This window comes from Falco rusticolus, chromosome 1, assembly GCF_015220075.1.
Source record: "Falco rusticolus isolate bFalRus1 chromosome 1, bFalRus1.pri, whole genome shotgun sequence".
Taxonomy (NCBI): domain Eukaryota; kingdom Metazoa; phylum Chordata; class Aves; order Falconiformes; family Falconidae; genus Falco; species Falco rusticolus.
Window position 1 is genome coordinate 16,850,738 of NC_051187.1, and position 23,515 is coordinate 16,874,252.

At 36.9% G+C, this 23,515-nt stretch overlaps 1 protein-coding gene across 9 annotated transcripts in view; it reads left to right on the forward strand.

The window, feature by feature from the left end:
- BCAS3 (BCAS3 microtubule associated cell migration factor) overlaps positions 1 to 23,515 on the forward strand; it is a 370,061-nt gene that overhangs the window by 82,940 nt on the left and 263,606 nt on the right. For all 9 annotated transcript variants that reach the window (XM_037371381.1, XM_037371440.1, XM_037371432.1 and 6 more), the window contains exon 13: positions 4,952 to 5,045. In XM_037371381.1, coding sequence (XP_037227278.1) covers positions 4,952 to 5,045 — 94 coding nt within the window. The remainder of the gene's footprint in view (positions 1 to 4,951; positions 5,046 to 23,515) is intronic.

Here is a 23,515-nt window from a genome sequence, read left to right on the forward strand (position 1 = left end):
GTGCAGTAGTTAATGCCACAGATCTATCACTTTTAGCCCTTTTCCACTGATGTTTGACCTTAGCTATAAGTTGGGGGAGGCTAACTGGGGGGGTCGGTGTGGAGGGGGCTGGTTTTTGTGCATACGTCTTAGGAACTGAAGCAAACACTGCTCTTAACTTCAGCTATTTAAATCAATGGAGATCTTAATAAGTGTATATACAAAGATTTCTCTAGTATATAATACCCATATTTATAAATATTGCCAAACCTCTTTGTTATTACGACGATGAGATTATTCTTTCTTAATTTGATTAAGAGTAGGACCTGCGTGATTAGATTTGTGTCCATTTTTATTTGTGTTACTTTCATGTTTTATTTAAAAACATGTCTCCACTGGGATAAGTGGTGTAATTTGCCTTGAAAGATTAAAATAATTGAAGTCATAATTACTAGTGGCTTCTGTTCAGCAGTATGGAAAATACAATGAATGAAGAAAAATATGGCATAGGAGAAAAAAGCTTTGGCTTCAGCTATCTCTTGCCCTCAAAGCAAACACTGTTTTCTGATAATAAATGTAATGATCCCCTAGGTGTTTTGTCTCTTTCTGTTTTAGAGTAAGATAAAGAGGATTTGATTCATCTTTGATCAACTATGGTGTTCTGTTGAACTCTAATAGAGCTGGCTTGAGAGCTGCAGCATTGGCTCAGTGTCTCCCGCTATGGACTGGGTTGGCTGGGCAGCTTTTTTGAAAATTATGTTGCCGCTCTCTTGATAAGATAGTATTTGGGCATCAGAAACAGGCTGAATGCTCATTTACAAGGCCGTTTTGGTAGAAGAGCCTTAGTGTTTTGTTTCTTGTTGGTTTTTCTTAAAATGGTGTTTCTATTTGTAATGGTAGGGAACTCTGCAAGGAAGATACTCAAACATCCATATGAACCTCAGTGACTATGCAATTATAAGAGTATTGCTAAGATTTATGAACCTTTTTCAATGAGAGACTCTGTACGGTCTTTTACTCTTAATAGTAGAGTGGTTAGAGGCCACTGCCTTGGAGGATGAAGCTTGTTTGGGATGAAAAAGATTGCAGGCTCGGGATTCCTGTGGGATTTGTATGTTCTGTGCATTGGGAAGCTGAACGAGCTGCTTCCTTCAAGCTTTTTGACAGCACTTGCATGCATTATTAGGCAATTTGTACCACTGTTTTGACTTCCAAGAAAAATTTCCAACTCTACTCTTTTCAGTGGTAAGAAACCATAAACTGGCCGAAAGGAACTAGTTGTACAATGTGGGTATTGATTTAATGTGCCATTTGTTAGCCGACGGGCATCGTTCTCTCCAGCACCTTTGCAGATAGCGTCTTCCACTTCTCCCTTGGCAAGAAGTGGCTTCTAAAACTTGGGAAGCCTCCGTGGCAGAGCCTTGAATACTTCTTCATTCCTGTACAGCTCCAGTCTTCATCCTTGTCTACGTGAAATCTGTGCTATTTGATCTATTTAGATCTATATAAACCCTGTTGTACCAGGGCAGTTATATCCATTTAAAGGTCTCTAATACAGAAAATAATGTATTCCCATATAAAGCATCTCGTGTTATATCAGCATAATTTTGTTTTCCTTTAGGTTGTATACGATGGTGAAAATCCTACTATGATTTTTAAAGCTATGGAAGTTGTAAATTGCCATGTGAACCAGGCTTTTCTTTTGTGGCATGTTTGGAAGGGATGTTTCCAAAGAGGCTCCTCTTTGGTTGATGATGTAGTTAAGTCAGCTGCTGTAATTCCTTTGATATTTTTTTTCTCCCTTCTTTGTAGTGTTGAAATTGTAAAAAATGATGTATGTTTTCCCCAACTGTCCATGGCAAAAGTGCAAGGGAAGGACATGAAAAATCTTGCAGTGCAGCCTATAGGTTTAAATAGAAGTTGGTGATTTTAAAACGGTACTTTTCTTCTCTGTTCCACAAGGATATTTTTTTTCATGTTGATTTTAAAAAGATGAACATTTTTTCCAACTTCATCTTACCTTGCACCAGCAAGTGTTGTTTCCATGTGTGTGCTTCAGAAGCAAGTATTTCAGTTCTCTGGCCGCAGTCGGTAGGGAGTGACAGATATCAGATGTCAAGAAAGGAGGTGATGTGGCACCATCACAACCTGAGTTTCAGATTCTCCAGTATCCAAGGATCTGCAATTTTCTGAGTAATGAAGGTGCTTTTTGGGGTTTTTCTTTTTTACACCCCCCCCCCCCCAACTTGGCCAATGCAGGATACTAACATAATTTTACTTGAGTCTGAAAGCTCTGCATGAGTCAAGCTTTGGTGGCAGGCGAGGGTTTTCAGGATCCACAAGCTTACAGTTGCTTTTCTTTCATTCTCGATGGGATGTTATGCTGACAAGTTCTTCTTCCTTGTATTTCTATCACAAACAATGGAATTGTATAACAGCTAAAATAAGGACTGGTTTGCTGTACCTGAAAATCAGCTTTTACAGTGAAAAGAGATTTTTTAAAAAGTCCGTTTAGATTAAACACAAAGGGTGTTTTTCCAGGAAGGTAATTTTAAGCAGTGATTGAAAATAAAACATTTCAAAGTGTGGAGTCAGTTAGCATAGCATACAAGTAATAGATTTGGGCTTTAGTGTATTCTCAGATTGGTATGTCTAAGGTGTTTCACAATTTTTAATGTTGTCAGATTTTTGCTTTGTATCTTCTTTCCAGAGGAAAAATATTTAAAGGTTGTCTTACCATCCAGAGTGTTCCTTGTCTGTTAAATAGGGGTTTTATGTTGCAGGGATGACAGCAGTGGTACATTTATCATGAGGTTAAAAAAAAAAAAAAAAAAAGACCATGCTGAATTAATCCATTTTACAGTCTGTAGAAGATGATGCTATGTAACTTTTTAAGCAATGATTTAGGTACTGTTGATACCTCCCCATTTCTAGATTAATATTTTTTGTTTAACAGACTAGATTTAAAAATAAAAACCCCAACTTTTCTTTCTTTTGTAAAGCTGTTTTATGATGCTACTTTATCATTACCGTGTATCTTTAATTAGAGCAAAATGTTTAGGATAAGACTGGGTTACCTAAAAGTGGAAGCTGTGAAAAGATGTATAGGAGTTATTTAGTGCAGTTTATATAGGCTGAGAAAAGAACACTGTTCCTTTGAAAAGCTCTTAGGAAGATCTCCAGACCCTTTGGTTAGTGGTTCTGGAATAAGCACGAAATGCTGACAACGGAAAGCAAAACCATAATTGTGCTTATGTGACAGTGCCAAGTAATTTGAACATTTAAAGTAAGTCAGGCGCAGGCCTCTTCATCCATATTACGTGACTTCTTTAAACACTTAAAGATGATTTCTCTTTTTGAAGCATAAAAATATCTTCAAATTATTCTGATATCTGTTAGGAATAGGAAGTATTAAAAACCTTTCAGATTATCTTTGAAGCAGCAGACAAGTTGAAATGGGAAATTTTGCGCTATCTTATTAAGAAGGTGGGTTTTACTTACCACAGAAACTCTTTCTATTAAGTCCTTTTCTGACAGATCTTTCTCATTATTTTACTTAATTTAGTTTTTAACATGATGTAACCAAGGAATAAAATAATTTTACAGCTCCTGCATATGTTTTGTCCACATATCTTTTGGTTCTCTGCCACAGATCTAAGAATATATTTTCCTTTTCGTGCAATTAGATACTGTGTTCTTTTGGAGGTCCTTTTGTAAGTCTTCACAGTCAGCTTTAGTTTTGACTGGCCCAAGTAGTTTTATCAACTTCAAATAGCCTTTTGTTTAAATAAAATCAAAAGCTTATCCTTTGTCCCTTTCTCCAGAAGATGTTGCGCAACACAGATCTCAGTTCAGATATTTCCTTTTCCACTTAATTTCCCTCTGTTATGAAAACTCTCCTGCCTCATAATTGCTTTCTTGTTCGCAAGAAGGTATTTTGCCACAGCATGATTTTTTTGGTTTTTTTTTAAGGGGTTTTGGTTAACAACCTTTGTAATACTGTTATTTAATGTCCATCAAAGCAAATTCAAGATGGAGAAATTTCTTGTTCATTGCATATTCTGCACTGTAGCTGCTTTCATATGCGTTCCCAGTCCTTAATATTTCTTGTGTCCTTTGGAAATCCAGATACCTCAAGTCCATCACCACTTACTAGCAGGATGCAAGCTGTGGTGTTCCTGCCTATGTAACTGATGGAAAACAAACCCGCTTTCTTCATCTGGGTTTGTGGTCCGTTTTTCCACTCGTTTGCCATGTATACTTTGAATCCCAAAGAAAATACTGATTTACGTAATGGTTAAATATTCCCTTTTCTTTGAAAAACTCTATGCTACCTCTTGGGTTTTTTTCTGTTCTGTGATTTTTGTTATTGCTTAGAGAAAATAACGTGTTGTTGACAGTTAAAGACCTGCCCGTGTGCTTCAATGTAATTACACCGATCCTCCTTACCTTAGCCCAGCTGCACACTGCTGCTGAGTCTGGTGGAATGGGAGCTCCTGTCCATGGGAGAGTGGAATGAGCGAGAGACTCCTGTCACAAATTTATGAATAATAGGCCTTCTTGACTGTAGGCATACAGAGAGGTCACAACCCTTGCTTCAGCCAACGGCAGTGGAAACTGTAAATGTAGCTTCCTGGTGCACTGCCTGCAGACTTCTTTTGTGATAAGCTTCTGTGCAGCCATTGATGCTTTGTGTAGCAAACCAGTAATACTTTGCTTTATTTTAATAGGATGAATAAATAGAGAATCTAGGTGTAAAGTGTATAATTATTTCTAGTTAATAGTAGATTATTTGAGCGTGTCTCTATCTAAAAAAAATAGATTGATTGTGTTCAATTCACATGCAGTTATATTGCTAATTCATGCCACTGTGTATATTTTCTAAAACAACTCCTGTATCAGTAAGTTAGTATTTTCTCTTAGGCATATTTTTACTTCCTAAGCTTCTTTTGTCTCTATTAATATTCTGCAGGTACTTGTCAGTGAGGACTCTGATAGTGATGGTATCGTGGCTCACTTCCCTGCACATGAAAAACCTATTTGCTGCATGGCTTTTAACCCCAGTGGTAAGTTATTTTACTGTTTTAATGTGATAATTGTAAACAAGATGAAGACAGTAGAATGTCACAGGTATGTGTTCCATTGCTTTGGAGGAATTGCAGGTACCATTCTAACACATGCAGGTATCTCCTCGCTGCTGCTAGGACTTTTGACCTGCTCTGTTGAGTGTTGACTGTGCTGTACACTGGTTAATTTGGTTTCTCTGGAAATGTCAAACTTAAGCTATGTGAGAAGATTGTCTGCCACTTTGAATGTAGCAGAAGTATTAAGGAATTATCTTCTCTTGGGTATCCTGCCAGCCAGGTATCCAGGTGTTCTGATACGCGGGTATCCAGAGGATCAGCACATGTATTAAGTTGTACTCCTCCATAAATGAAAATAAAATGAATCATTTCACTGGCACTGCTTCTTAAGGTAACTTACACTGCCATTATGTGTTTTATTGATGAAGAATTTGTGATTCTACCCTCTTTCCTGAGTGAAATCAACTATAATATGAAAATACTTTTAAGAAACTCCTCAAAGTACCTATTTCTCTCCTTTCTCTTGATGAATGAACAATGACCGTGGCAGCAGAGATAACTACGAATCTTGTCTCTTAATAAATCTTAACTTGACAATTAACATGTCTATGATTCTACTTATGGGCAGGGAAAAAAAAAAGGTTTGGTTAATTGCAGTAGTAATCAATGAAACAGCCAGAGAATCAACAGCTTCTACTTGCCTAAATCAACGGTTTCTAAAATATGGCCATGAAGATCCTGAGGATGAAGTCACATTTTAAAGAATAAAACTAAATGTATGTCACTTACGTTTTCACTTTTACTGACCAGTTGGTCTTATTCTGACATCCCATCTGTTCTGTCAGAACTCTTTAATAGTGGTGCACAGTTCACAGCATTTTCACTGAGGTTTTGACATAAAAAAACTGTATTCTCATCTGGCTGAACTTTCTTCTGATACTTAAAGAGATTTTTCTGTGGAACTTTATGTATTTGACGGAGAATCAGCTATGCAGATTCCAGAACAGTAATATTTTTGCTTTGTACTCTGGTAGAAAGGTAATACCTAGAGTTGAGCAGTGCTAATTAAGTGAAATAAATACAGCTGCTTAACTTAGAGTGCTTTATAGATACTAATTAAATGTCTCCTTAAGACAATTTTTATGATTGTACAGATTTAAGGAAAATGGAATGTTTATGCAAGACCCAATTAACTTGTTATTTTTTAAATTGAAGGATATATTTGCATATTATTGACTTACTCCTATTATAATTAAGCTCTTTTGGTTTGCTCAGGTACTAACATTACAATCCTTTGTATATGATATAGCTGACTGTTACCTTATATCTAATGGTGCAGTAAGATACTTAATGGCAAAATGCTTTTTTCTAATTGCTGTTATTTTTGACTGATTGCAAATTATATATGTTATGAGATATTTGCAGGAGGGATGACTCACAGCAAGGTATTGAATCATACCGCATGTTCTGGGTACAGCAATATCAAAACAGTTGAAAACTCTTACCTCAGCTGCCTACACTCTGAAAGCAGCACTTAACGCAGGACTCTCTATTCTTTATTTAACATCAAGGCAGAATTTTGTTTGAAGCCAGCGTTGTTAGTAACATCATCTTAATCCATTATATAGTGGTATTTTGCCAATTAAACTGATCTCATTACTAAGCAGAACAAAACAAGAGGCGGCTTTTGATACTGTCTTCATCTATTGGCTGGTTGTAGTGAAAAAACACTTATAATTTCAAGCAGTGTATGTGATGCTGCACGGCAGCATAGCAACTACAGACTTATGCTGTAAAGGCAAACAGGGAACACTGATCTGTTTCAGTGTACTATTTTATTTTCTATGACTGATTAAATAGCTTAATTTCATCATGTCTTAACCCAAGAGCCCCTGAGCTCCACAGGTATTCAGGTCTGTAAAAACTTACAGGATTATGTTTGAAAAAAATCTAAACCAAAGCCACCACTACACTGGAAACCACTGAAGGTCGATGGATATGGAAGATGGTTATATATGAGTTTTGTGTAGTAAACCAGTAGAACAGTGCCACAGCCACTTTAAGCTGTATTTTAAAGGTATTGGTTGCCAGTAGGATACCTTTTTTGTTTGTTTGTTTTTCCTTTTCATGTTTTCTTACTGAACAAGGAGCTTTCTAGAGATAAGTTAATTGTGATAAATAATAGTGCAGAATTTATGGATATCATTGTGAAAACAGCTCCTGGTAATACATTGCTTCAATATAGTATTATCAGAAAACAATCCAGTGGGAAGGAGAGAGACTCACTAATTGTCAGTAAATGACAGTCATATTTTTTTCCCTGATCTTTCTTTTTGAAACCAAGAAGAAATCCTTTACTGCACTTACACTGTCCAAGATATGTTACTGTGGGCCTGATTGAAAGTCTTGCAATGGCAAGACTCTGGCTGGTAAGGTGTGTGTCTTTTGTTTGTTTGTCTTGCTTTGGTTTTGAGGCTTTGAGGCTTTGAGGGTTTTTTTTGTTTTTTCCTCCCAGCATGTTAAATAATCTCTGTGAAGTTCTGAGCTGGGTTCATTGACGAGGAGAGCTTGCTGTATGCATGCTCTTTTACCTTAGCTGCATTACAAAGCAAAATCCTGCAAGAACAAGCAGAGGTGTCTCTGCATAGCATTTCATTGTGCTGTATAGACATTTCTGTAGTAACTTTTGCTGGCTTTTAGGTCTACCTTGTGTTTAAATTTAAGGCAAATCTGTTGAAGTTTTTTCTGGTTTTGAGGTATTCAAAGAAAGAAGAGACAACATATAGTTAGTGGGGGGTTTTTGGGTGGGTTTTTTTTTTTTTTGTATTACATGTATGGATGCTCGGAAAATCTGGTTGAATAATAAAATAACAACCTTGAAATATCATTTCTGAGTATACTTAGGGGGCACCATAGCTGGTTTTTTTTTTAATGCTGCCTAGCATGTCCCTCTATACCTCTTCCAGACCCTTATGTTAATAAAAGCTTGCTTGAGTCAGTTGATTTTAGGGAGACTGTAAAAGTCTCAGTCAGAGACATATAGCAAATCGTGTTTAACATTAGAAAAGGGGGAAAAAAACCCCAAACAAACCACCAACCATAAAGGAGAAAAATTGCAGTTCCTGGTAGTTTAGGTTTTCTCTGTGTTTTTTCCTGTGCACATCAAATTTTAGTTTTCAAAAAAAGTTGTGATTGTTTACTATGGGGAGTGGGTTGCTGGGTTTTTCTGGGGAATGGAGGGAAGGGGAGGGTTTATACTGCAGCTGAAAATTTGTGGCCAGGCATCTCATCTGCAAAATCCCTTAGTCCTATGGAATTTCTAAAAGTCGGGACCCTGCATATATTGTTATTGCCTCTCTGCTTAACATTTTTCATTTTAATAGGTAAGATATGTAGTAGTTCAATAAAAGTGAAAAAGGACTGGTCCTCCTTTGCCATTTGTTGCTGATTGAATCTTTGGGAAACAGACATGAAATGCTAACTGGGTCCTTATTCTGGTGGTAAAAATAAAAATTATGATGTGAGTTTCCTTAATCTGTTCTCTTTGCCAGTTGTGTTGTCAGCTTTGGTGGCAGAGTTTCTGCTGGCCAGTGGGCACACTTCCTGTATAACATTCTTGTTCTGTTTCTGGAAGTGTGCTTAGTACGTCCAATTCCAAGCTTCAAGTTCAGGTGACTTGGCACTGCTGCTTGTTTTCTTTTTTTCCTTTTTAATTGCTAGAATATGAGTATTTAATGTATACTTTTCTTCCACAGGAAACTGACACAGTTTCTCTATATGCTTTATTATATGTCAAAATAGTGATTTATTTATATAATGCCATATATGCCAGGGATTGCTTTTGTGACTTATGTGAAGATAAGGTCCCTCTTTTGAAGCACTCGTGTTTTGATATTTTTAGACATCCATCCAATATTGAATAAATCAAATAAATATTATAGTAATAATTTAGCATTGCCAAGTGCCATGGATGAGATGCTGTCTATTAACAGGAAGAAGGGGTCTGATTTTGCAGTATATTCGTTTAGTAAGTAATGCATACACATGGTATTTATTTATTTTTTTACCACAGCCCCTTCCCAAGAAGGGACGCTTGCACCACAGTATGTGGCGAGGATACTTGCATGTAAGAGGAAGGAGCTGTGGGGCCCTGGGGCAGGTGATGACCAGAACTGGGCTCTTGCCAGCAGAGTAATTGGTGCAGCTAGGAAATGGCCAGCAAGCCAGATGAATTTTGCAGGGAGACGTGGCTGACAGACCGTAGGCTGGGTGCCGCAGATACACAGAGTCTTGCGAAGTGCAGTCACTGGCTGTATTTTGATCCTAGCACTGTTTTGTAGTTGACTGGGAGAATAATAATAATATTTTTTCAACCTAATTGAGAAGGATCCATGGTCGAAGAAGAAAATCACATCTTTTAGGCGTACAGAAACATTTGCGAGGGAAATGAGCTGCGTTCTGAGAATGGTTCGTTCATATTTGAACACCCATCTGATCCTCTGTGCGAAGCAGCTGCTGCAGACAGTCAAGAGCGCCATGTCCACTCCTTCATTTCTCAACAAAGGAAGGCAGCTTCTAACTTTCAGGGAGACTTCAAGCCTTTTAATAAAACTTTTCAAGATGAGAATAAATAGTAAAAGGAAGTGAAGTAATATACTGATAGACTGGGGACTTTATTAATGTCTCTCTGGCATGTATATTGATGCAGTGGAAACAAGAGGCTTATATTTACAAAGAGACTCGAAGAACAGTTACTTTAATTCACTTATTAAATGAAAATCACATTACGCTTTAGTGTGGATAATTTTACATAGTGTTAACATACCCTTGATTTATCTTAGCTTGAATATTCAGTTTTGGATGAATTGAAGGCCAATTTACAGTGGACAGACTGTCCAGACAAAAATTTACTGCTGTTACTAATTCACAGTAGGTAATTCAGATTAATTGCTCAGACTGCATCTGTGTAGATATGCTCCCAGACTTGCGCATCATATTTTTTCCTGGTTATATATTTTTTTCTGAAGAAAATCTTGATGCCTTTTTGTTTGGTCCAGGAACAAAGCCTGTCTTTACAGGATTACAGTCTATATACCTTGATCACACAAGAATAATCTCGGGTGTTGTTAGCTACGCTGAGTTGCAGGTAATTTCACCTGCATAATTTCCTTTTTTTTGATGAACATAAGTGCTCTGTTACCATGGCTTACAGGACAATGTAGCCTTCCACCATTTCTTGGAATGGTGATTTGACTTTTTCCAGGCTATAGATGTAAGACGTTTAGAAATGTCAGTTGTGTACAACCAGTAGCAATTGTACAACAGTCACCATTGTCTGTTACACATTGTCACACAGCAGTATTAACACTGCGGTCTGTGTTTATTATGGTTGAGTTTTTACCATAATTAAACTACAGCCTGGATAAAAAATTTTGGTAAATATTTCCTTGGTTATTAAGTTGGTTTTTTGTCAGTGCAACATTATGCAAGACTTTGTCATTAGGAGATTTTAAACTTTTATATGTATATAGTATTTATTTTTATATATTTAGAAATTAACTTACATAATAGAAAATCCAGGTACAAACCGTTTGCAGAATGTTACAGTTGTCACGGTATCACAGAAGAATCCTATCTGCTATGTACTGTAATAGACAAGAGCTTATTCTGCCAACTCTGAATGAAGGTGCCCTGGACTAAATTTTGGTACTTCCCGAAAGGAAGGAATACACCATAGGGGGTTACTTAAATTAAGATGTTTACAGAAAAGCCTCCAAGCTTTAAACATGTTGATGATAGTCTGCCAGGAATTCTAAGTGTATGCCAGGTCTGAAATGGGGAGAGGAATGGAAGGGATGAAATGTTACCAATTAGAATTGGTTGCTCGATGGTAAACTGGATTAGTTTAAACTAGAGAGTGTCTAGACTGGAGACTGAAGGAACCATACAAACATCCTCGTTTTTCATTATGTTGTATTAGACGCTGTGATTTAGAAAGGAGGAAAAAACCTCACCAATTCTGATGTCAGCCGTAGTCCATTAAAACTAATTCACTTTGTTCCCTCTTCCATTGTAGGCACAGAGATGATTGCTAGTCACTGTTGTTAAAAGCAATAAATACACTGGGCTACACAGACCTCTGGCATGATCTGTTATGGAAATTTCTGTGTACGGCTTCATTCAAATGTTTTGGTTTATTGCTATTCCTTTTAATATTGGTCCAAGGTATCCACTGTTTTACTTTCATGTAAGGTCCTGGGACTGGAGCAGAGTTGTGGATGCGAATATCCTGAATTGAGACGGCACTGAGAACTGAGGCTTCAGTGTGATTTGGGAGGCATTAGGTCTGCTGCATATTTTTTTTTTTGTAAGACATTTCAATATAGAGCCCTAAGGGTATATATAATATTTGGAAGTTGGATTTCCACATGTTTAAAAGGAATTTTTATTTTTTAATGGAAATATGCCACCCCTCCCACCCACCCCAAAAGAAACAAAGTGTTTAGTTTCGGAGGGCTGTGGGGTGCTATTTCTTATCTTTTTATATACCAGACCTGGAAACTGAGAAGAGGAGGATGTTACATATTTGAAAAACACACCAATGTGCTGTATTTTTTTGCAAAATACAATTACCTATTTTTTCCTCTACACTCAAGGAATATATTCCAAAATAAATTGGAAATTCTGGCTTTCTCACTACCCTAACTTTTAATCATCTGATTCTTTATTTATATCTACAGTTCTAAAAGGATGTGGCCTGTTTCCCTTTTCTGAATGGATTTTTTTCAAGTATGTTCAGGTTCCTGTTTCCCTATCTAGTTAGTATTTATAATCCTGTGCATTCTGGAAAGGTATTTTCATTGATTGTTATAAAGACATATTAAAAAATAATGTATTTTTTTTAAGATGTATGAATAAGTTTTGGGAGGTCCGTAGAACAGCATAAGCTTTGTGTTTCACTCCTCTATATCTAGTTCTTCCATGTGATTTTGTAATGCATTTCTAAATAGTTTCTCGAGGCATAGTTTCTAAAACATTAATCTTCTGCTCACTGGATATATTTAAATGAGCTCTGGACTGACACACATACAAACATGTATTATACATACACAAAAATATTCGGTTCCTCTTGTGTGTCAGGAAGATTATGGAAAAATTATACAAATGCTATCCGCTGCTGGTATGTGTTCTAATGAGAAACCACCGGCAAATAGTTATCCATTGTTTGCAGACCGCATCTCAAAGGAAAAGTTAAAAATACAGTAAAATTTACATGACGGAATAACACTGCAAAATGAACTCAAAAGAAAATACGGCTTGGTTGACTAGCTGGCATGCAAGCTGTGGTGTATGGCTTCTATTCATAGAAGTGAAATTAAAGGATGCAGTTAAACACAGTTGTGAAACGTCCAGTCCAACAGCTGCATTGAGTTTGTTTTTCAATTTCTAGTTGCCTTTCTTGTTTATTAGCTGTGACTCTGAGGTCAGAATTAAAACAAATATTTTAATGGCAGCATTTATGATGTTGGCAGGGAGCGCTATGGCTTAGTCCTGCGAGTTGGACAAGACTCGATCTGGGTGGTGTGAGGTAGTCCCTCCAGACTTGAAACGGAGTCACGATTGGTGAGACTTTTCAAAGTATAATGTCTGTAAATCACACAACTGATAAGCATCCTGGAATTTGCTTTTTAGTTCTTTTAGGAAACTGGACATGCTTAAAGGATTTTAGTTTTAGGAGGCCAGAAGGGAGGATGCTTTTATAGATTTTTACCATGTTAAAAACTAACAGGATTCCACTCTTCATTTTGACAGATCTAAGGTATAAAGGCCTTTATGAACTGTGATAATTAAAACCAACTTGTGTGTAAATTATACACATCTATTCATACTATAGAAATTGTTATACGTGCTTTTAAGAGTAATTTTAGAGTCTTTGGGGCTGTAGTTTTATTTCAGTAAATTGTCTTTACTTCACCACATGTAAAAGCAAATTATAGATGTTTTATTTGTGCTAAAGCTGAATATTAGTTGCTAAATACGTTGTTGTCCACACTTGTGTGAGTTCAGTACTGCCATAGATAATACCATAAAAATAGAATCCATAGGGAAGGAAATAAGATCAGTGTTTCAGAAATCAGTTCCAGACAGATAGGTTTTTACCTTATATTTACTATTTCTGTTAGCCAAATTTCATGATAAACTTTAAGTTTCCCCTCCACCCTCTAGGAAAAGAGACAATGTTACAGACACACCAAGCTTAATTAAGTTTTCTGAACAGTGAAGCTAAAAGTATCAATTTTTTTTTAATTTTAACTTTTTATTTAAATGTGGAATGTATATATTTTTAATATATAAACATTTCTCACTACCATTTTGAAGAAGGTAAAATATAAATTATTTGATTTCAAGAGTTACATAGATCAAGGGTTTAATACAGATTACACAACAGCAGAAGATACAGAATTTCATCAACAGACCTGGATGTAACTAATGACCCTTTCTTTTAATTCTGCCTGTACTTTTTTTTTTTTTTTTAGGGTAAAAGGTATTGCCTACAGTAGTATCTTTTTCCTACAAAATGTAGCTCCTGTGGGACAGAAATTTTGAAAATACTAGCTGAAAAAGGAACTTACTTTGCATTATTTGGAGTCAGTGTTGTAACTGACATGCATTCTGTTTATTTGGTATGGTTTAGGGTCATAAAACGAGGATTTTCTAGGATTTATAGAAATATGAAGCACAAGGATGAATATTCTTTTTTAGGTTGAGTTATTGATTGGACTAGATTTGAGACAACAAATAAATATGTGTTTTACCCAAGGAAAGCCTCGTTCTAGAGATACTGAAAGAGAAAAGGAAGTTGAATTGTGTATCAAGGTGTAACTAACAAATCACAATTTTTACTTACCATGTTTGAGATTTTGATTCCAATAAAAACAGTGAAGATAATGATACAGTCAAATTTTTAAACAGAAATAATGTATTTTGTGATTGTAAAACTTCTGATTGACTAAGGAAGTGCTTTCTAGTTAAGGAGATTTTTGTCGCTCAAACTTAGATGTTTGTCAACATGAAAGTTTTTACCTAACAAATGTGTGACCAAACTTGATGTTTTCCTTTCCTTTCATCTCTAGGAGAATTTTTTATAATCAATAATAGGTATTACAATTAAAACAAAAATTTACCTTACATTAAAATTACTGATCACTGCACACGTTAATCATGTGTCTTGGCAAGCTTTTTGTATGATATATGGATGATAGCTGTGGTTTATAGGTTAAATTTTAGATGGCTGGTGACAGTTTTAATGAACACTTTAAAGTCTTATTCATTTTATTGTCTCTAACATAATTTCATTCTGTGCAGTTTGCTAGTTAATGGATAGTCTGTTCATTTATCTAGTGCATGGGTCAATAAGTTTCTTTCTCCTCTCCCTGTAGAGGGGAGGGTGGGCCAGATCCTCTCTAGCTTGCAAAGGAAGGTATGTTTTATATCACTTGCTCTCCCTGACATACACGTTGTGGGATCACAGCTTTAACAGCAGTCCCACAAATGAAGGGTACTGCAGGAATGCACGCAGGCAGCGTGTGCTGTGTGTGCTGCATATCTGCTGCCTTCTCTCCCAGGCAACACTAGCTTCTTTTTTTTAAATATATATATATATAATTTTTTTTTTTAATAATGCTAGCTTCGTAAGACAGAAGGGAAGCTACAGCCTGCCTGTATTTTACACTGTTCTACACCTTGGCATATGCTGCCACAGGAGAATTTCCTATGAAAATTAGGTAGAAATGCCATTTGTTGCCTGTCACAGTTAATGCATACATTTCAGTGGTGTAAGTTGTCTTAGTCAGGATTGTGGTGGAGTCAGTGGCGGTGAGGCAAGAAGAGAATGTGCTTTATAAAACTGAGAAATCTCCGTGCTTTCTGGCTGCTGGATTTGTGCAGCAGTGCTGTAAGTGGGTGTTAGGGTGAATAACCTCTGTGTCTGAAGTAAAATCCCCCCCCGCCTCCAGTTGAACTCTGGTAGGATTTTTCCAGGCGGTACGCTGAGTTTCTGCCAGGTTGCTGAGATACTTACTTCTCAGCCCTTATAGAAATTTGAGACAGTTAATTTTTGTTTTTAAAGCTGGCACCATTCCTTATGAACATTTAGCAGGGTGCCAGCTATCCACTGTGGCGACTAATCACACGGCTGTATTTCCTCTGATTTTATGTATGTCTTCTCTGCAGTTGAATTGGGATAGTCTTATACAAGGAAAGGACAATTTCTGGCTTACCCTGAGAAACAGAACCAGGCTATCCATTGCTGAAGATAAACTATATAAATCAGACCTTCACAGGACTAACATACTTATCTGGTGTTTTTAACTTTTACACAGAAAGGTACTTTGCAAGCTTTGTACTGATTACTGTAATGCTTTTTGGTCACAAGGTCTTAAGGATGCATTTGTGCGAATAAGGGGAACATGAAAACACGTATATATTATTATATATTACCCCTAAATTTTAGATACCTCCACTAAATCTGAGGTTCAAATACCAAGTTTGATTTTGGAGGTTGCTGAGCCATCTGTTACTGTTCTGTCCATCTTCGGTGGAACTGAGTGCTGCTGTTCCTCTGTAGTTCCACTTTCTGTAGAAGCCTCAAGTTATGCAAACAATGTAGCAAATAATTTTGGAGGTTAGGTTGAAGTACCGAGGCAAGCAGCACGGGAAATAGGCTTTAGGTCTTAATTTCTCTTTTTCTGTGATTAATCAATTATCTGTGATAATTGGCTGTGCAGAATCTGAACTGGCCACAGCCTTCTGTTCTCCATACGCGGTCTCTAATGCCTGTCCTGCCAAGGTTTCCCAAGGAGGTAGTCCAGGCGCTATGGACGGTGTGGTTCTAGCAGGCTGCTGTTCAGAGGCATGTGCCTTCTCCTTTCTCTCTTCTGTGGTGTATTTGGCACAGCCTTTGACATGAATTCCTTGAAAAAGTCATAGTTGCATAGTAACTGTAATAGTACAAGCCAGTAACTTATTACAGGACCTCCCAGTTTCCCATTTTCACTTTTGCTCTGAGCTGGGACTAGCCTGTTTGGTCTTGGACTACAGCATTAGACACTGCTGACGAGCAGCAGAGCCATCCTTTCTTTGCTTTTACTCCTTGTTACTGGGAGCATACCTGCAAGTGTACCTATTGTATTTGTTTTGGGAATCGGGTTAAGAGTAGAAGTTTGCACATCTATTTGAAGTTTGTTTAAATCTTATTCCTTACTCTTATTGTGAGGTTTGTACCTTGTTTCTCAGTTAAGCTGGGGAGGGATGACTTCACTGCCAAGAACTATATGTACAAAAAAATCTAGTTAGGTGGCTGTGGGTAGCCAGGAAAGATGAGAATTATCCTGTATTTGAATTTTTTTAGAGGCTGTGCTTCAATTGCCAATTTGTTAGGCAAGTAACTAGACTTACAACCTCTGAAAAGGACATTTTGTTACAAAAGCTTAGTGGTGGTCTTCTCTTGGGGCAGTGTTTTTCAATAAAATCTTTCCTCTGCACGTCTTAAATGTAGGCTTAGAAGAGTTTGCCAGCTACAGTGTTCTGTCCTGGCGTCTTGCTGTTTTAGAGGGAGCAATAGGTGCAATATTTTTCAGTACAAGCCCTTAAAAACAAAGTATGATAATTAAGTAAAACGTCAGTTGTAGCTAAGTACACCTTCACTTTGGCAGTAGCACCAACTCTTAAATTGGTGGATGGAGGAGGTCCATTCTAATACCTGTCATATATATAATTTACATACATTGCATAGAGGGGTGTGAATTCATACAGCTACCTTGCAAGTTGAGAATGGGATGTGGTTTTGGACCAAGATAGCTTCTACATAAGGCGGGAAAGATACAGGATGTAAGACTTGGTCCTTGCGGAGTTAAAGGCAAGGTGGTAAGAAAGATTCCAAAGAAATAGGTTTAGGGAGGAAGAAAGGAGTTCTCAGTGAACAAGAAGGGGGAGACTTTTCAAGCTGTGGTAGTTGGCTGAATGAATGGTGGCATAATTCCAGCAGTGCAAGGGAGAGGGGATAGAAGAGAAGTCTGCAAGCATTATAGAAAAGAAAGAGCAGAAATCAAAGCTGTGGGTGTGACTTCAACCTGGGTTATTAGGAGAGGACAGGTTAAAAAGAAAGGGTATGTTGAAAATGAACTGTAAGTACTTCAAACTTTTAGCATTAGGGGTTGAGAGTTAATTTTAGGAAAACTGAAGGATTGAGAAGCTGTCACTCACCTAAGGTCATGCAGTAACTCAGTGCTAGAGAAGAATATTACTTAGGATCCCTGATGGTTAATCCATTGCTGGAACCAGTAAATGACATGTCAAATTCAGTTCACTTTTGTACTTTGATTTTGTTGTTGTTTAATTATGGTAAATTTAATGTCAAAGAGAGACATTTTTCAAATAAAGTAATTAGTAAATAGCTAAACAATGGTGCTGTTTTATAAATACCTGGGGGTTTTTTCTTTTCAATATGGTAAATAAATGATCTGCTTTCCAGGAGTGTTACTTCTGCCAGCTTAGCAGCTGAGAGCTGTGAAGTGCAACACATCTAAAATTTTAAATAATTACGCTTCCTTGGCTCCAGAAGAGCTTTTCCATCCATTAATAACAAGAAAATTAATGTTGGACCAGCACTAAAACAGATTAAACTGTGTACCCCTTTGGATGCCTGACTGCACCTTTAACGGACCTGAAATTCCTCTGATTATTTAAATGTTCTATATTGAAATGTGATGGTGGCCTTGAGTTAATAGTTAAAGAGGTTTAAATTGGAATGTCTCTGCAGAAGGTTTTCCCATTGATCAGAGCAAGTGGGCAGAAAAATACCTTATTTGATTGTTGGGAAGCATTTATAGTTCCTCACAGATTAACAGAATATTTTTTTTTTCCTTTCTATTTTTCCTACCCAAGGTGTACAATCAGACTTTTATTAAACATGTAGATTAGTTAAGGTTTGATGACATCTTTTGCAGTGGCAAGTGCTGTATAAGCTGATTTATTGCAGTACTGATATGGCTGCAACCAGCACCTCGCCTGTGCTTGGACTCTTACAATGACTGCAGCTTTCTCCTCAAGTTTGCAAGATTAATCTCGTTCTGGAACATCTCCTTCCTGGATATGTCATCTAGAGTAAAATGAGCTGTAATTATTTAAAGACATTTGGTTTTTCTCTGTTTATATTAACAGTTGCTTTTCAACTTTAATTACTGCCTTTGAAGACAAATGTATTAAAATTAATGTAATGGCATCATATTCAATGAATTGCAATTACAAAGATTGTGTGTCTATATCACATATGCTGGGCCAGAAGGTGAGAAATAATTTATGACCTATAGCTTGCTAGCACTGCTTTATGGTTTGTTTGTGAAGGAAGAGTGTCAGTAGTGAAATTTTTTAGCAGCAAAAGTGTAAATAAGTGGAGTGTACAAAGAGAACATCTAGTCTGTTTCAACACAAACTGTGTGTTGAATGACAACAAACAAATGGTCTCATAGTGATTAGCCAGGTTGACATCAATGAGAATGCCCTTTTCATGAAATAATTTCAGTGCTGTTTTCTTCTCTAGTTTTTAATTCAATTTGTGTATGTTCTTTTTTTTCTTCTTAAATGCTTCCCTGTAGGAAACTGATTTTCATTTTATAGAAATACTTGCCCAAGTCTAGAGCATTTTCTACCTGAATGGTGAAGACTTTTAAGAATTTCCTAAATTTTCAGTATATCTTAATCATTTAAATTCTTTTTTAAATAACTACTACACTTCAGATAGCTATGATTTAGACAAGTATTGTTTAAAAACAGGTTTAAATAAAATCACTCTCTGTTTTCCATGAGTTTAACTCTGGAAGCACACAGAACATGATTTTGAATCTGAGAAGAGATGCATATGAAATCCTGTAATCAGTGCATCATGTCATTTGGGTGGAAGAAATTTATTTAAAAGAGAGGGCCAGCGTGGTGATTTGCAGTGCATTAACTCTCCTATTTTTAAATTTCAGAAATATATGTTATCAATAGCTTAAATCCATTGCTACTTCTTAGAAAACTTCTAGATATGTAGGTTTTTTCTGATCTAAGAGTGTAACCTATTATCTCTAAAGAAATTTTCCCCAAATCAGGATTAAGTAGTAGTTAGTGGCAGAAGTTGCTAGCAGTTTTGAATAGAGCCCATTTCCTCTTTGAGGAGGGAGAGAAGATAGGAAATGTTTCTCTGTCATCATCAAATTGATGTCTTCATGCAAATAAGATACTGGACTGCTGGCAAAGTGTGATTAAGTCATTGTGCTTCATCACCTACCTTTTGCTGCAGACAGAAGTCACATAAATTATTTATTTCCATCTATGTACCATTTATAAGCTCTTTTCATTACTACCAAAAAGTCTTGCTTTGATATGAGGCCTTGAGGAGGATGGTCTTAGGCCTCCTATTTTTTTTCAGTATGTCCTGCTTCTGTAATGTTTATAACGATTTCAGTGATTTTTGTAGTCTCCTATTCCTTGCGTCTAAAAGAAAGGAAATATTAGGGTTTTAGTTTCTTTAAGCATTAAAAATGTACAGTTGTCCTAATCTAACATTATCCATGGTTGCCCTCTACGCTACTGCAGAAAGTTTCATGGTTTATTGAAGGATGGTTTCTTAGCTTTCTTTTTAGGATCATCTTTTTGTAGAAATTTTAGTCACCTTTTTACAGCAATTTTACATTTTCTTAAAATTTTTCAGGTAAATAAAGTGAATTTTAATATAAAGCTCAACACGTGGGCACACCTGTAAACGTTGTTTATTTGGGTATCCCTGTTTCTGAATATACTCTGTTTGGATGCATGACAGATTTATAATTAAATCTAAAATATATTAAAATTATCAAAGCAGTCATTTAGCACAGCAGGCATTGTTAATGAGTTGTTAGCTTCCTTTCAGATTAAAGATGCAAAAATGGATAAAAAGGGTAGAACTATTTCCTCTCTTTAGTGGCAAAAGTTCTGTAGACTTCAGGGAGGTCAGCATTTTACCCTCTCTGTAACTTTGCTTTATTGTTATTCCAATGAAAAGAGGAAAACATGATAATAGGTTTCAGCGGTGAAAATGTTTACTGCAGTCTCTGCAACTAACAAACCCCAAAAAGGCTAACATGGTGTCTATGGATTCCTCTTGGAATTACAAGGAGTGTTAAAAGAAAAAGGGAATCTGTGCCCTTTGATCTTTTGCCCTCATTTACCCAGCTGTCCTCAGTGTGTGTCCTTTAGTTTTGGGAGGGAGAAACCCATCCTGATAAAGTTTTCATATTTATTGGGCCATCAGCTGTAGTCAGACAGAGTTTGAAACTAGTGAATAGATTTTTAATATATAAAGCATACAGCTGAGCCATCTGTTGGACATGGGGAATGTCTGACAGTTTCCATACATCCACCCCAAGCTCCAAATATTCAGATTAAATACATAATTGTCCTAAGCATGTAACAGTGTATAGAGTTCTCCAAAGCACAGTCATATTTATTCACATAATATTTATTCACAATTTTTTTGGTTGTTTTTTTTTTTGTTTTCCTTCTTTTGACTTGCTAGGTTTCTTTAATATTTATTTTTAAATATTTTTGATATCTTTATTCATGTTTCTTTTGTGGTGAATTTTTTTACTTCAATAGATTTTCCTTATTTAGTTACATTTTTTTGAGACCAAATTTTGCAACTGTAGTGTGTGTGTTACACTTGGAAGTGTACACGGGCTTAGTAGCATTCATGTTTGGCTGTATTTTGACTAGCATCAGCCTCAGAGAGGGGTTAAGCGAGTATAAATAAAGCTACTGTTCATAGGTCAGGTCATATGTTTCATAAAACCATGGACCATATAAACTTTGTCACATCTTAACAAGATACGTATGAGACTGGTTTTGTGAGAGAGCTGCAGAGGAATAGAAATCCGTATAATTAGCATGCAGAAGGTAGGAATGCCAAGGAAATGTGTATGGACTGAATCAGGAGCCACTGCAAGTCGGCGCGGTTCTGCTGAGCTCTCTGATCCTGTAATTCGGAAATCTACAAAGCATAATACGAGTGTTGCATGGTATCTATGCTCATTTTTTAAAAATACAATCAGAGAAATTGTTGATATTTTTTGTTGCTGTTCATGTAAATAGTGTATCTGTGCAGTGGCGGTGCTGGTCTCTACATGGCTATGTGTGCATGGAGACGCAAGTTGCATTCCTAAATTAAAGTGTATCGGTATGTTTCCTCCATGCAGATGCATGCCTGCTTTGCTAACGTTTGTGCCCTCCGGTGTTTTTAAAACAAAGCTGATGCAGCTTGAACGTGTCGAGTTGTTGGGTGTGTAATTACAGAATGACAATGTTTTGGAAAGTGGAAAAAACCTTGTGTTGCTCTGAAAGACGGCTTTATTTAAAGTGAAGTTCCTCATGAAGCTGAAACCCAAGGTGAAATTGTGTGTACTTCATTTGTATGCATATAATAAACAACATGCAATTAGATAGGTGTTATAAATAGGATGTGGTGGAGATGCTTGGGCTACTCAGGTTTCCTAGATTTTATAGCAAGTACCCAACCGAGATGTGCTGCTCTCTAATTTTGCCGTTTGGGCTAACCAGCTGACGCCTAGTTGAAAAGAGTTATGTTCCTACAAGGCCACAGAAGCCCAAGTATTCAGTCTCCGTCTCCTTTGGATTGTGGAGAACTCTGTGTACCATCAGCAACTTCAATCCCACCCTTTAGGCCAACCCTCATCTATCAAACCCGGGCTGAGAGCGAGCGAGAGGAAGCTCCCAGATAAACATACAGCAGCGCCTAAACTCCTAATCACTCTGGGCTTCCGCTTCCAGGCCCTATAATTAGAAGTCCTTCTTTTCCTTGTATTCCCAGTTGACGCAAATGCTTTTTGTGGCTTGGCACCTCATTTAGGGCGTGGGCTTAGTTTATGGCCAGGCCAGAGTCTGGTTTAGTCTTCTGATACTGCATAAATAGCTCTTAACCCACAGTCAACATCTGTACTAGTTTTTCCTTTTATGCGTGTATTCTCTGTATTTTTTAATGTTACGCTCCTGAAAGAAGCTTATTGTTTCCCAAAGAGAATGCATGGAAAGTAGGAAGCTGTAAATTAGGGCAAATGTATCTGTCAGGCAAAACAAAGCATCAGTAATTATTGTTTTTTTTTCCACCTAGGATATTTGTTCCTCTTAAACTGTATTTTAATCATCTCGGTGGATTTGAAAAACCACACAGTAAAATAGTCATTAATTTCACCTAGCTGCACCCCACATATTATGGATAAGCAAAATCAGGATTTTTGCAGTGAGATACATACTAAGTAATACCCACCTTACATATAAATGTCCACTGGGTTCTGTGTATGCAAGACTTTCAATTGATTTCAGATGTTATCTGTTAAACAGGGATTAATGCCAGTTTGAAAAATAAGCAGGAAATCCTTGAGAATTATTCACTTTTCATCTATGATTATTCATACATAAAGTACATCATAAGAGAAAACATTTTGGGCTGAACTTATGACAGCTTTAACCCGTATTTCCGTCTAAACAACTTTTTTGGAAAAACTGTCACAAGGGTCTTTTAGAAAGCTGAGTTGAAGTTTCCTGCACTTGAAAGTGAAAGTGAGGTAACGACCAAGATTCCAGTTCATGTTTCTCTACTGGGATTAGGTATTTCTGCTGGAGTGTTGCAGCAGCCTTTTGTTGCAGGGAGAGATGGAGAGAGACACGGAGTAGCTGAGCTGTAATAATTGAAAACTGTGGCTCTGCAGTGTGAAGCAATGAGAGCTGGAAAATACCACACCAAGCCCCAAGTCAAATGTTCTAAAACACCAGTGATTTATTGTTTGAATAACAGTACTAAGTAAGATATTTCAAAATGCTGTTTTATAAATACACGTTCTTTCACATCTGTGGTATTGTGCTTGGGACCTCTGTGTTGATACAAGTTCTGCAATTATTTATTTGTAATTCAACTGCGAATGTGAGTATGAAAGGTCCTCCTTTGACTTAATGAAAAATAGTTGCTAATGTGAGCGAAGGGCCTGTTTTCCCTCGGCTTTCATCTAAAAAAATGCATTGCTTCCAAACAGTGACAGACAGCAGGATTTTAGATTAGGCATGCAAAATTGCCAAATCAGATACGACCCATCTTTCTATTTTTAAGCCAATTCCTTTCCACCCACAAATGTATTATCTTTCACCTCTGTACTCCTTCTGCGAGTAAGTGAAAACAGGAAAATAAAAAAAAAGAAGCCCAAAAAACACGAAACCTAAGAAAGTTGAAGGCAACGCATGTTAATAGGGAATCAAGAACTATGTACATCATATGGAACTGATCAGACCTGCAGATAGGCAAGCACATTTCATGGCTTCATTTGTTCAGATATGGTGTATGCCATCAAAAGAACAAACGGGTAACA